Source organism: Ranitomeya variabilis, chromosome 1 (genome assembly GCF_051348905.1).
Source record: "Ranitomeya variabilis isolate aRanVar5 chromosome 1, aRanVar5.hap1, whole genome shotgun sequence".
NCBI lineage: Eukaryota > Metazoa > Chordata > Amphibia > Anura > Dendrobatidae > Ranitomeya > Ranitomeya variabilis.
Genome location: NC_135232.1, coordinates 1,150,881,668 through 1,150,894,288, shown reverse-complemented (window position 1 = coordinate 1,150,894,288; position 12,621 = coordinate 1,150,881,668). Strand labels below are relative to the sequence as shown.

The window sequence follows — 12,621 nt, the reverse complement described above, 5'->3', positions numbered from 1 at the left end:
GTATAATGCGTGTGAATGGCATCGCATTGCCAAGGTATTGTAACCAAGGTGAACAAGTAACAATAAATTCAACTGGTTCTGACTTTTTGTGACTTGTGTGCCCTTTGTGGGTCATAATGCAGCCCCATTCACCTACTGTGATGTAGCAGTAGGACATAGCACTCTTCTGCCATGCCAGGTGGGTCACAGCCAAGTAGCCTTGTTGCCTAAACCGAATACACCAGACAAATCCTATAGTTATGTCTTTCCATCTTGGCACCTTGGAGAACGAATCTTTATTATTAATCATGTAGTTCAGTAGTAATGACAATGCAAGAAATAATTATTGAATATTACGAAATAACATGAAGTTGTCTTGCATCTTCTCTCACATTGCACAGATGCACCAAGGCATCTCCAGGTGTTGTCCTTCCAGGACACAGCAGAAGGTAAATCCGCCTTCATTCGCTGTGCCGTAGACAGTTTCCCATCAGCTGAGATGTCTCTTTATAGAGGAGACCAAGTGGTGGCTTCCAGCAAATCCACAGTCTCCATGAATTCACGATACCGGGTTACATTGTCACATAATGAGTTGACGGTGAATATTAAGAATCTAAAGCTGGAAGATGAAGGAAAGTACAACTGTATGGCCAGAAACAGCATCGGATCCACCACTCAATCAATGTATTTCCATGTGCAGAGTAAGTTCTTCACTCTGTAGTAAAGTTCCTCATCCTCTAATAAGTACAACGATGCACATTTCATATAATTGTCATTCATTCAGTAAAATGCTTCCTTCCAGACTAGATAGCACCAACTCGGAGGGTTCACGTTGGCGCCGTCCACATCTCTCATGGCTCCTAGTCTTCATTGAAAAGTTAGAAAAGATAGAAGGGAAACTAGTTTTTTTCTAGAAGGAGTGTGGAGGAAGGTGGGTAACCCATTAGTGTCCCAGAATAACAAGATAGAGTAGTGTGACCCAACGTTAGCAGGGGTCCATTTTGAAAAAAATTACTGAAACCTTGTTGTCTATGAACAATTCTGCAGCCATTTCGGCAATAAAGGTGTCCATATTGTGCACATGATAGTAAGGTCATCCAAACAAGTCATCGTCCAAACATCTTTATGTGCTCTCACTCAATGGCAGATGTCAGAGTAAAGACCGATCAGTAATGTTGAATTTCACCATATCCGATCCTTTATTCTCACAGGAGATCAGCCACCACCAGAGATGTCTAGTGGCACCAATTCAGAACACTTTTAACCTTGGCTGATAAAATAATGCATGTGTATCGGGGAGCCCGGGGCAATGCTCTCGGCTCAGTGAGCATTTGGCCACTAGTCATTAGAGTTTTATGGTACAATGGCAGTCTATCAGATGAATATGACTGTTCAAACAGAGCGCCTAGTAGGGAATATAGCTATTAAAATTGTACCCTAGGCCCCGAATCATCAAAGCAATTTCGAGATAATTCTGCAGTAAATAGCTTTGAAAGGAAAAATTTGAAAAGAAAATTGTTGTGACTTTTGTTGTTTTTCACAACATTTTCTCCAAGATCTACCCATTTCGCCCCATACTCTCCCTTGATTGACAGAGCTTGATTGACAGCTCTGACTATTTGGGCAAGGACAGAGATAGATGGATAACAAGAAGGTATGAAGGTGCATTGAGCTGCTCGGCCACTGAACACCTACATAACATATATTATAGAAGGATTTCTTGAAAACTTAGCAATAGATTTGAACACTACAGGTCCGATTTTTACCAGGACTATGTCCCTTACAAGACGTTGCGCATGAACAGTTATTTTGTGCTGACGGTCATCTTTTAAGTCAATTTATAGCCTGAAATTGTAACCCAACATTGACTATTATATGTTATTATGGGTCTGTAAAAGATGAAGATAAGTTAGAATAGTTGAATAGAATATTACAAGAAAAGTAGTAGACCTTAAATTAATATTTTAAGACCCACTTATTATTTCTGTTTTAGTTGCCAGAGTCCTGGTGTCTCCATCTCCAGATGTTCTGGAAGGTTCCCAGGTGACCATGACATGTGACTTCATGAAGTCCCAGTTGGGAGAGACAGAAAACATCTGGTACAAGAACAGCAGATGGCTTACAAAGACCACAGACAACTCCCTGGTGTTTGACAATGTAAAGGACAAAGACGCTGGATATTATCACTGTGTAATACAGGGAGCCGAGGACAGCAGAGTTTCTCCATCAGTCTTCCTCCACGTGTCTTGTAAGTAAGGGTTGTGCTTAAACCGCTTACATTTTTTGTGATCCAAATGTTTGACATAATCAAATCCGATATCTCATAGACTAAAATGGAAGAAATTCATAAAATAATTAATGAGTGTCTTATTTATGTACCTGGGTTCTAGCTCTCAAGAAAATCACTCCTCCATTGTTTTTCAGATGCCCCCCGAGTACCAGTAATGTCATCTTTTTGGGAAGCACAGAGCGGGCAGATTGGCATAATTCAGTGCTCCGTAGACAGTGACCCACCTTCCATCTTGGCTTTGTACTTTAGAGACCTGATGTTATGGTCCTCTGACTCCAAGGAATTCCTGAGTGGCAGGATAAGAGTATCCTCATCACCGAACATGATAAAGATGGAGATCAGTGACGTACTGCTGGAAGATGAAGGAATGTATCTTTGTGCAGCAAACAATTCTATCGGAGAGTCGAGAGCAACGATCAACTTCACAGCACAAAGTATGACAATCCACCAAGTTTTCTATTTCTTTCTGCTTTTGCTTCTAATGTAGAACCCCTTGAAGGTGTCTTACAATGCAATAATTTCGGAAACGTGCCATTACAAAAATTTCACCAATGGAGACACCACCTTACAGAAGGTCTCAGGAACAATGGCGAAATTCAGGTGAAGCCTCCCATTGCTATAAGAGCCCATAACGTGCCTGTGTATGCTTCTGACTGAAGAGAGCAGAGCAAGGAGGCAAAACGGTCAACGACTCCATAGTATAGAAATGTAGGAACTATGTGATCCACATCTGCAGTAAGAAATTGGTGTTATTAAAGGGGCATTCCCATTGAGAACATTTATGTTGTATGCACGGGGTGATATATCAGGGTCCCACCAATGGGAGGTGAATGTAACTCAGGAAAGATGCCACATTATGTGCAGCTTTCGGCAGAGAAGGGGTCAGAATTCCTGCACAAATAAATGGGGACATTGACCACTTCTCCACTGACAGATGCGCCATTCCCGGGCCATTCACAGGTCTCACTGGTGGGATTTGCATCCGCTATACATTTGTGGATATGCCATAAATCTGCGAGATGGGAATACCTATGTAAGCCATGCCAATGAGCTCTTACAATATTGGGTTGTGATGGAGCAGAGACAGAGTTGTACCAATAGTTTATTTTGTCACATCTTGGTGGTTTCACCCTCATTCACACTTCTCATCAAACATCCAATGTTGTGTGCAGGGAGTCAAACTCAAGAGAAAGATTTCGCTGTCCAGTTCCACGTACTTTTAATGTCTGAAATTTGACTACACCAGGTAATATAACATGGTTCGTTAGTCGATTCTGGCAACAACAGTAGGAAAGAAACTCAAAAAACAGCAAAAAAAAAAAGAACAGCCTTACGAGGATGGGTGAATTGGGTTGTTTGCCCTTGTGGGTTGCACTAATATAGTTCTGGTCAGCCCACCTGATCTAATACAGTGGGCATCATCAGTAGACTGTAAGCCACACACTGTGTATCACACGTCCCTGTGTGACTGGCGTCCTATACAAGCCTCATCTGTGTGCATTTTTAGTATTAGGCAGCCGCCTCATCCATGAATTCGTAGGTTTGCGAGTGGTTGCCCCATTAGTATTTTGCACCTGTGCTGCCCCCGCATTTATCATGGGGGCCTACTGCATCCTACTAGTGCATTGGTAATCTGACCTGATGTTGGCAAGATGTTGTGTCTTTTTCTGTGATGTTTTTAAAAAAGTAAGGTCCCAGTCTTTAGTTGGGGAACTGGTACCACACACCCTGGTAATTGGCTTGCGAAGTCAGTAATGCCTATCCCTCTAACCTACGGACACACGGGCGGGGATCGTCTACTTCTAGTTGGTGAGGCTTTCAAGGTGAAAGCATTTCAATGTCGCACATAATGTTGGGCTCAATTCTTCGTAAATGGATTAACACTGCCCTCTTAATTTCCCTGGTCTCTGTCCAGTCTTAGAGGACCATATCTAGACATGTCTCCTCCCGATCATTAGTCTTTGGCTTTTTTTTCAATATTATATCTATTGTGTCACAGCAGAGGATCTGACCACTTCAAAGGGGATAATACAATCACCCCATATTTGGGTCCTAATTTTCATACTCAAAGAATGGCACAGTGCAACATCCTTGTTCCCGAACATCATCTCAAGGTGACACCCATGACCTGGATTACCTCCCACAATGGCAGTGATTGTTGCGTTAGACGTTATTCCCTGTCGTCACTCCGCTGAGCATTTCTCAGGCCAACGGCCCATCAGACCCACCACCTGCCCAAAGAACATCCAACAATTGACTGTGAAGAATATTCTAGCACCAAACAAGGATAAATATTCCGTTTCCTTATGTTCTCACCACAGGGGTCTTCTACTCTTTATTATTGGTACAAAGTGTCATCAGGTATGTGACTAACGCACAGTCTGTAGCTGAAATGATGCAACTTCATAGGCAAAGTCGACATTTCTTACCTATTCAGCTTGTCCTGTTGTCTTACAGCCACCAGAGTTGTGATCAGTCCATCATCGGTGGTAGAAGAAGGACGAGCTGTGAACGTCACCTGTGTAGTCGCCACTGATGTTGAAAGTGACGCAACGTACACTTGGTATAAAAATGGAGTCAAGTATTCGGAGAGTTCCAGAAACACACTGAGGTTTGCTAATGTGGCCGGTGGAGAAGGTGGAGCATTTCACTGCTGCGTTCAGAGCCAACATGGAACCAAGATTTCCCAGGCGGTTATCCTGAACGTCATGTGTAAGTATTACAATGGAAAACATCAGGAGCGATGTACAAACATCAATAATGCCCCCAGTAATGGTGCCGAGGACAGAAGGATCTGCTACTTGCTTTTCCGTCTACACCCTTTCCGTGAACTTTGAGTCAATTTGTCATCCACTTTGTTTTCTAACATAATTTCTTCTGGAAATTAGAAATATAACACAGATTCATACCACCAAAAGGCAAAGATGAAGGAAACATGCGTTGACTCACTTGGCAACGTGTTCTCCTTGGTTAGCCTACGGCATACAGACGTGTGCCACCAAATGAACAGTCCACATTCCGCATATGTCGACTTAAAGGGAATCAGTTACCGGGTTTTCTTATTTAATCTGTCAGCAGCATGATGTTGGGGTTGAGAGCCTGATTCCAGCGATGTGTTAGTTACTGGGCTGCTTAAAAAAATCAGTGTTTTATCAACAGTAGGTTATCACTAGAGGACGAATTGTCTCGTGCCATATGGTCCTCCTGCTCTGTGTAACTCCGCCCCCACCACTGATTGGCAGTTTTCTGCCTATGCACTGTGGATACACAAAGCTGCCAATCAGTGCTGTGGGCGGGGTTATACAGAGCCCAGAAATCAGAGAATTGGTAGAGCTGAGCAAGAGAAAGCAGGGATTTTATCAGAATGACAGCAAGCAGCCCAGTAAGTGACACATTGTTGGAATCAGGAACTCTGTCTTTACATCATGGAAACAATAGCACTTCATGCAGCGCTGTTCTACCAAAATCCTAGGTGTGCCCTAGGTGTCCTACAGTGATGCTGCACATCTAGCCTTCCTTCACCAGCCTCAGTGATCAAGTGCTGACCAGGGTTCAAGAGAACAGCGCCTTAAAAATTTAATTTTATTAATTAGATATTTTAAAAATACCACTACCCAGTGAAAAGAGACAAAATATATAAATATATATAGGAAATTGCAATATAGGTGCACCTGCCTAGATGGATAGCCCTACAATGACCTACTGCCCCTGCCTGACAGTGGAGGTTGGCACCCTGATAGTAATTTTGGCGCCCCCACTCCGCGACGGCTATCCCCTGCTGGCCCTAATAATGCCCTGCCAACTCAAAGGGGAGAAAACAATGAGCAATAAAAAGAAATGAAAGAAGGACAAGTAGGCAGGCACTCAGGTGCACACTATATAACGTTAACCAACTCCCTATTTCATAGTCCCAATGGGGACAATGTACCAAAAAGGAAAGTTACAGAGTAACTCATAGATTTCTTCAGTATAATTGTCCTAATGCATCCTTACAGCATAGATTCTATTATAAATCAATAATGGGACCTCAATAGGGAGGTAGAAAAAGATATAAATGACCTAATTCAGTCCGGATATAAAACTTAACATATCAACACTGTCTGGCAAGAAAATATTATAATTGACCACCACTATATATAGAATAGACTAAAGTGCATATGGTGGACAAATGGTATGCAGTTGATGTTTTTAGAGGCTAACAGTGTAATGACACCTCCATATATAAAAACACATGCAGGTGCTAATCATAGTCAGTAGTCATTAGTCAGTGTTGGTACAAATGCATCGTGTGCTAGACCAAAGAAAAATCATTAAAGTACTAGCACAGACAGCCAGTGAAGACAATATTCTCCACAAGGGAGACACTTAGTTCCTGAGGAACCGTATGACGGGGAAACGCGTCGGGGCGTTATACTGACAGCTAAGTGTCTCCCTTGTGGAGAATATTGTCTTCACTGGCTGTCTGTGCTAGTACTTTAATGATTTTTCTTTGGTCTAGCACACGATGCATTTGTACCAACACTGACTATTGACTACTGACTATGATTAGCACCTGCATGTGTTTTTATATATGGAGGTGTCATTACACTGTTAGCCTCTAAAAACATCAACTGCATACCATTTGTCCACCATATGCACTTTAGTCTATTCTATATATAGTGGTGGTCAATTATAATATTTTCTTGCCAGACAGTGTTGATATGTTAAGTTTTATATCCGGACTGAATTAGGTCATTTATATCTTTTTCTACCTCCCTATTGAGGTCCCATTATTGATTTATAATAGAATCTATGCTGTAAGGATGCATTAGGACAATTATACTGAAGAAATCTATGAGTTACTCTGTAACTTTCCTTTTTGGTACATTGTCCCCATTGGGACTATGAAATAGGGAGTTGGTTAACGTTATATAGTGTGCACCTGAGTGCCTGCCTACTTGTCCTTCTTTCATTTCTTTTTATTGCTCATTGTTTTCTCCCCTTTGAGTTGGCAGGGCATTATTAGGGCCAGCAGGGGATAGCCGTCGCGGAGTGGGGGCGCCAAAATTACTATCAGGGTGCCAACCTCCACTGTCAGGCAGGGGCAGTAGGTCATTGTAGGGCTATCCATCTAGGCAGGTGCACCTATATTGCAATTTCCTATATATATTTATATATTTTGTCTCTTTTCACTGGGTAGTGGTATTTTTAAAATATCTAATTAATAAAATTAAATTTTTAAAGGGATTTATATATGTTTTTCACTGGATATCCCGTTTCGTTACATATTTCTTTTTTCTATGTTTCTACCTAATTTTTGATGGTATGGCGAGCTTTCTTTCAGGTCCCATTGATACTAATGTATGGGCACAGGATGCAAATATAGTTTTTTCCATCAGTGATACTCCCCCTCAGAATACAGATAATCCTTCCCTTCAAAATCTATTTAAAGACATTTACTTGTGCTACAAGGACAATATTAAATCGTGGTGGGAAATTAAGGGCCTAGAAAATTATATCAAAAATAAGATCGTGCCCAAGGGACTGCGTATCCCGATTAGACCCTCCCCTCGGACCGCAAATCCTACTGTATTGGCAGCCTGGCTAAAAGAGTCGATCGACTCTTCTATCCGTTTCATGCAAATATTGCTTGTAGAGGAAAAGAGACTGCTTGAAGAATCAACCACTAAACTGAATTTACTGATTGAACAGGCTCAAAAACAAAAAACTGACCCTGAGTATACAAGGAGGGAGAATTTTTTACAGACGTCGATAGAGAAATTTCAAAATAGGCTAAAAGATAGAAAACACTCACAGTTCACTAGGGACCTGAATGAATTCAGGGACAACAAGGCCTACGATTATCAGCCCCAGAGTACGGGGGATATTTCCTCCTCTGATATAGATACATCAGACACAGAGCGGTCAGAGAAGGGGGCGGCTTCATTTCAGCAATGGCGCCCGACCAGGAACCAATACAGACAGAGAGGAAGGGGGAGAGGAGGAAGGGGCACAAGGGGACCTGTAGGTGGCTTGGGCCCTGTATCCCAGGCATCCTCCTCCTCATCCTATGGAACATCGTCTTTTTTAGACAACCGACAGTCAGTAAAATACCATCTGAGGAGGCGGCCCCAATAACACAGGGCCAGATCATTAACTTATCCTCGTTTGTTTTCTCCAAGGAGGAATATGCGGTCCTCCAGAGGGGTTTGAATTTTGTCCCAACGAATATGTACAATTGCTTTAATTGGGTTAAGGATATTAATCTCTTTGGCCGAAATCTCAAGTGGAAACTGTTCTTTAAGAAAAACGATTGGGAAAAATGCAGAGAATTGGGTCTCAGCGAGGAGGATCTTGAAGGCTATAATGCCTTGGTGGGTCTCCTACATGAGAATGAAAGAGGGAGAGGTGAAGGACCTTTTACCTCCCTAAGGAGGAGGAGCAAGAAACTGCCACCCATCAATGATGTCACCAGTGTTGACATTTTTGTCAAACTGGTTGAGGCAGATCTGTGTAGGATCTCTAATAGTCATCTATATGGGAACCACAACCTGTCAATAAATGAGTCTACAGCTCTACAGAGGCTTGAAAAGAATACTAATCTGATTTTCAAATCATCAGATAAAGGTGGGAATCTTGTTATTCTTGACCATCCAAAATACCTCCAGATGTGTGGCCTGCTCCTCAATGACCATCATACCTACGAAACTCTATTAGGGGATCCCACAAAAGACTATTCTAAGGAATTGATGGCTTTATTAGACAAGGCCTTGGATAATAGGCTGATATCCAAAAATGAATTTTCCTTTCTTGCTCCCACTTCGCCAACTGTACCAACTTTCTATGCCCTCCCGAAGGTGCATAAGGGCCTTGACCCACTGAAAGGTCGCCCAATTGTGGCAGGGATCGACTCAATATCTCAGAATATAGGCATCTATATAGACCAGATCCTGAGGCCCTTTGTACTATCACTTCCCTCTTATGTGAGGGATACGTTGCACCTCTTGGGTATGTTGGAGGATGTTGTTGTGGAACCGTACACGATACTAGCCTCCATTGATGTGGAGGCATTGTACAGTAGCATCCCCCACGATACTTATATGAGGGCAGTTGACCACTTTTTGAGAACGCGAGCCATTGAATGCGCTGAACACAATAACTTTGTCAAACAACTGCTCTTCTTCACTCTTACCCGGAATTTCTTTTTATTTAACGGTAAGTACTTCCACCAGCTCAGGGCACAGCGATGGGGAGCCCTTGTGCCCCCACATACGCTAACCTGTTCCTGGGCTGGTGGGAGGAAACCATTATCTTTCCGGAGGAGGATAGGTGGTGGCAGCCCCACATCAGCCTCTGGGCCAGATACATCGACGATATTTTCGTGCTGTGGTCTGGCCCAGGGGCTGACTTTGAGAGGTTTGTGAGAGAGATCAATGTTAACAAGATCGGAATGAGGTTCACGTCTGAATCCCATGAGCATACTATCGCCTTCCTGGACCTCACGATCTCAAAGAATAGTGATGGGGGTTTAAGTACCAACACCTATCGTAAACCGACTGCTACTAATAGTCTGTTGCAATGGCACAGCCACCACCCCACCCCCCTTAAGCGCGGCATACCGAAGGGGCAGTTTCTGCGTATCCGTAGGAACTGCTCTGAGGTAGACACGTTTAAACATCAAGCTGTGGAGTTACATCGAAGATTTAGAGAGAGAGGGTATCCCTCGGAAGTACTCACTAAATCATACAGGGAAGCCTTGGAGAGCGATAGGTCACTTTTACTACGAACTCGGGAGAGACCGAGAGATACTCCTGATCTGGTCAGATTGATAGGGACTTATGACAATCAGTCTGATAAAATATACCAAATCATTAGGAGACATTGGGTTGTGCTCCAAGCTGATCCGAACCTCAAGGAATTTATCTCTTCGATGCCGAATATAACATATAGAAGGGGGAGAACAATTGGGGACCGCCTGGTACACAGTTTGTATCAAAAACCACAGGTAGCAGGCACGTGGCTTGAGAGGAAACCATTGGGCTTTTTCAGATGCGGGAGTTGTTCTAAATGCCAGTATGTTAGACAGACCAAACAATTTACGAGTGCGGCCAATGGTAGATGTTTTGATATTAGAGATTTTGGTAATTGTAAATCTACAGGGGTAATATATAAGATCACTTGCCCCTGCCCTCTTGATTACATTGGCAAGACCAAAAGGGAGTTAAGAACGAGATTTGGGGAGCATCTCGGAGATATCCGGCATAAGAGGGATACCCCACTTGCCCGACATATGAATAGGGTACATGGGGGTGCCTTGGAGGGGATCACTTTCTGTATGATTGACCTGTTGAGACCTAAGACACGAGGAGGGGATTTTGATCAAGCCCTCCTCAAACGAGAGACAGAGTGGATTTTCCGTATGCAATCCATGGCACCGGGAGGGTTGAATGAATCCCTTAACTATACGTGTTTTCTGTAATAACACATTTAATTATCTATGATTTATTTAAATATCCACATTGCCTCTTTTGCACTTTACATTGAACAGTTGGGTACCTGATTTCTTTAACTACCATACCATGTTTCTACAGATTGTATGTAGTGGTCGACTGTGACCGACATTTGTGTCTATTTATTTTCTCCTTATCGTCTATATTGCCCAGATATGAAGGTCACCGGCTTTAGCCACATACGTAGCATTAGGGGTTTGGTGGGGTCCCCCCTTTTTTCATCTCAGCAGTGTAGGTTACTCCTTCCAGCTGCGAATGCCGCGCTTACGTCGATTTTATAGCGCTACATGTATCCATTACGCCGCTGCCGCTCTGACCATCTAGCTTAGACCAGACACATGCGTGGTCCAGCCTAACACACCAAAGATGGCGGCCACCGAGCGTGAGTTGTCCTCTTGTGTATAGCTCCATAGCTATGGAGTGCTCTGATGCCGCCCCTTAGTTACTGGCACTATGGGCGGCCCTGTTCGGCGGCTGTGTATCTATCATGGCGGCGCCCACGCTGTACCATGTGGCCTACATCTCCTGGTGCCTTAGTATCTGGTGTGGTATGTCAACTTATTTTTAGTTATATTATCTGTCTATTTATGCTAAGGGGTGGGAGCCCTTGGCTGGTATAGACATCGAGATTGTCCATTCCTGCTTTGTTTTTGTGGGTGGTACCAGACCCAGTTATTTCGGAAATCTGTGGAGAGGAGGGGCCTTGGGTGCCCTGCTGATTAGTCAACAGGATTTGCACCTCACCATATAAGCTCGCCCTCCGGGGTTCTAAACAGGTCTGCTCCGCTATTAGGGCACCTGCATCATTGACTATCGGTCCAGCACATCTTTTTCTGCTCCCTGAGGAACCGTATGACGGGGAAACGCGTCGGGGCGTTATACTGACAGCTAAGTGTCTCCCTTGTGGAGAATATTGTCTTCACTGGCTGTCTGTGCTAGTACTTTAATGATTTTTCTTTGGTCTAGCACACGATGCATTTGTACCAACACTGACTATTGACTACTGACTATGATTAGCACCTGCATGTGTTTTTATATATGGAGGTGTCATTACACTGTTAGCCTCTAAAAACATCAACTGCATACCATTTGTCCACCATATGCACTTTAGTCTATTCTATATATAGTGGTGGTCAATTATAATATTTTCTTGCCAGACAGTGTTGATATGTTAAGTTTTATATCCGGACTGAATTAGGTCATTTATATCTTTTTCTACCTCCCTATTGAGGTCCCATTATTGATTTATAATAGAATCTATGCTGTAAGGATGCATTAGGACAATTATACTGAAGAAATCTATGAGTTACTCTGTAACTTTCCTTTTTGGTACATTGTCCCCATTGGGACTATGAAATAGGGAGTTGGTTAACGTTATATAGTGTGCACCTGAGTGCCTGCCTACTTGTCCTTCTTTCATTTCTTTTTATTGCTCATTGTTTTCTCCCCTTTGAGTTGGCAGGGCATTATTAGGGCCAGCAGGGGATAGCCGTCGCGGAGTGGGGGCGCCAAAATTACTATCAGGGTGCCAACCTCCACTGTCAGGCAGGGGCAGTAGGTCATTGTAGGGCTATCCATCTAGGCAGGTGCACCTATATTGCAATTTCCTATATATATTTATATATTTTGTCTCTTTTCACTGGGTAGTGGTATTTTTAAAATATCTAATTAATAAAATTAAATTTTTAAGGGGATTTATATATGTTTTTCACTGGATATCCCGTTTCGTTACATATTTCTTTTTTCTATGTTTCTACCTAATTTTTGATGGTATGGCGAGCTTTCTTTCAGGTCCCATTGATACTAATGTATGGGCACAGGATGCAAATATAGTTTTTTCCATCAGTGATACTCCCCCTCAGA

At 42.9% G+C, this 12,621-nt stretch overlaps 1 protein-coding gene across 2 annotated transcripts in view; it reads left to right on the top strand.

Annotated features, from left to right (window-relative positions):
• SIGLEC1 (sialic acid binding Ig like lectin 1) overlaps positions 1-12,621 on the top strand; it is a 164,220-nt gene that overhangs the window by 108,671 nt on the left and 42,928 nt on the right. For both annotated transcript variants that reach the window (XM_077280359.1, XM_077280360.1), the window contains exons 13-16: positions 381-680; positions 1,973-2,227; positions 2,404-2,703; positions 4,727-4,981. In XM_077280359.1, the coding sequence (XP_077136474.1) occupies positions 381-680; positions 1,973-2,227; positions 2,404-2,703; positions 4,727-4,981 (1,110 nt within the window). The remainder of the gene's footprint in view (positions 1-380; positions 681-1,972; positions 2,228-2,403; positions 2,704-4,726; positions 4,982-12,621) is intronic.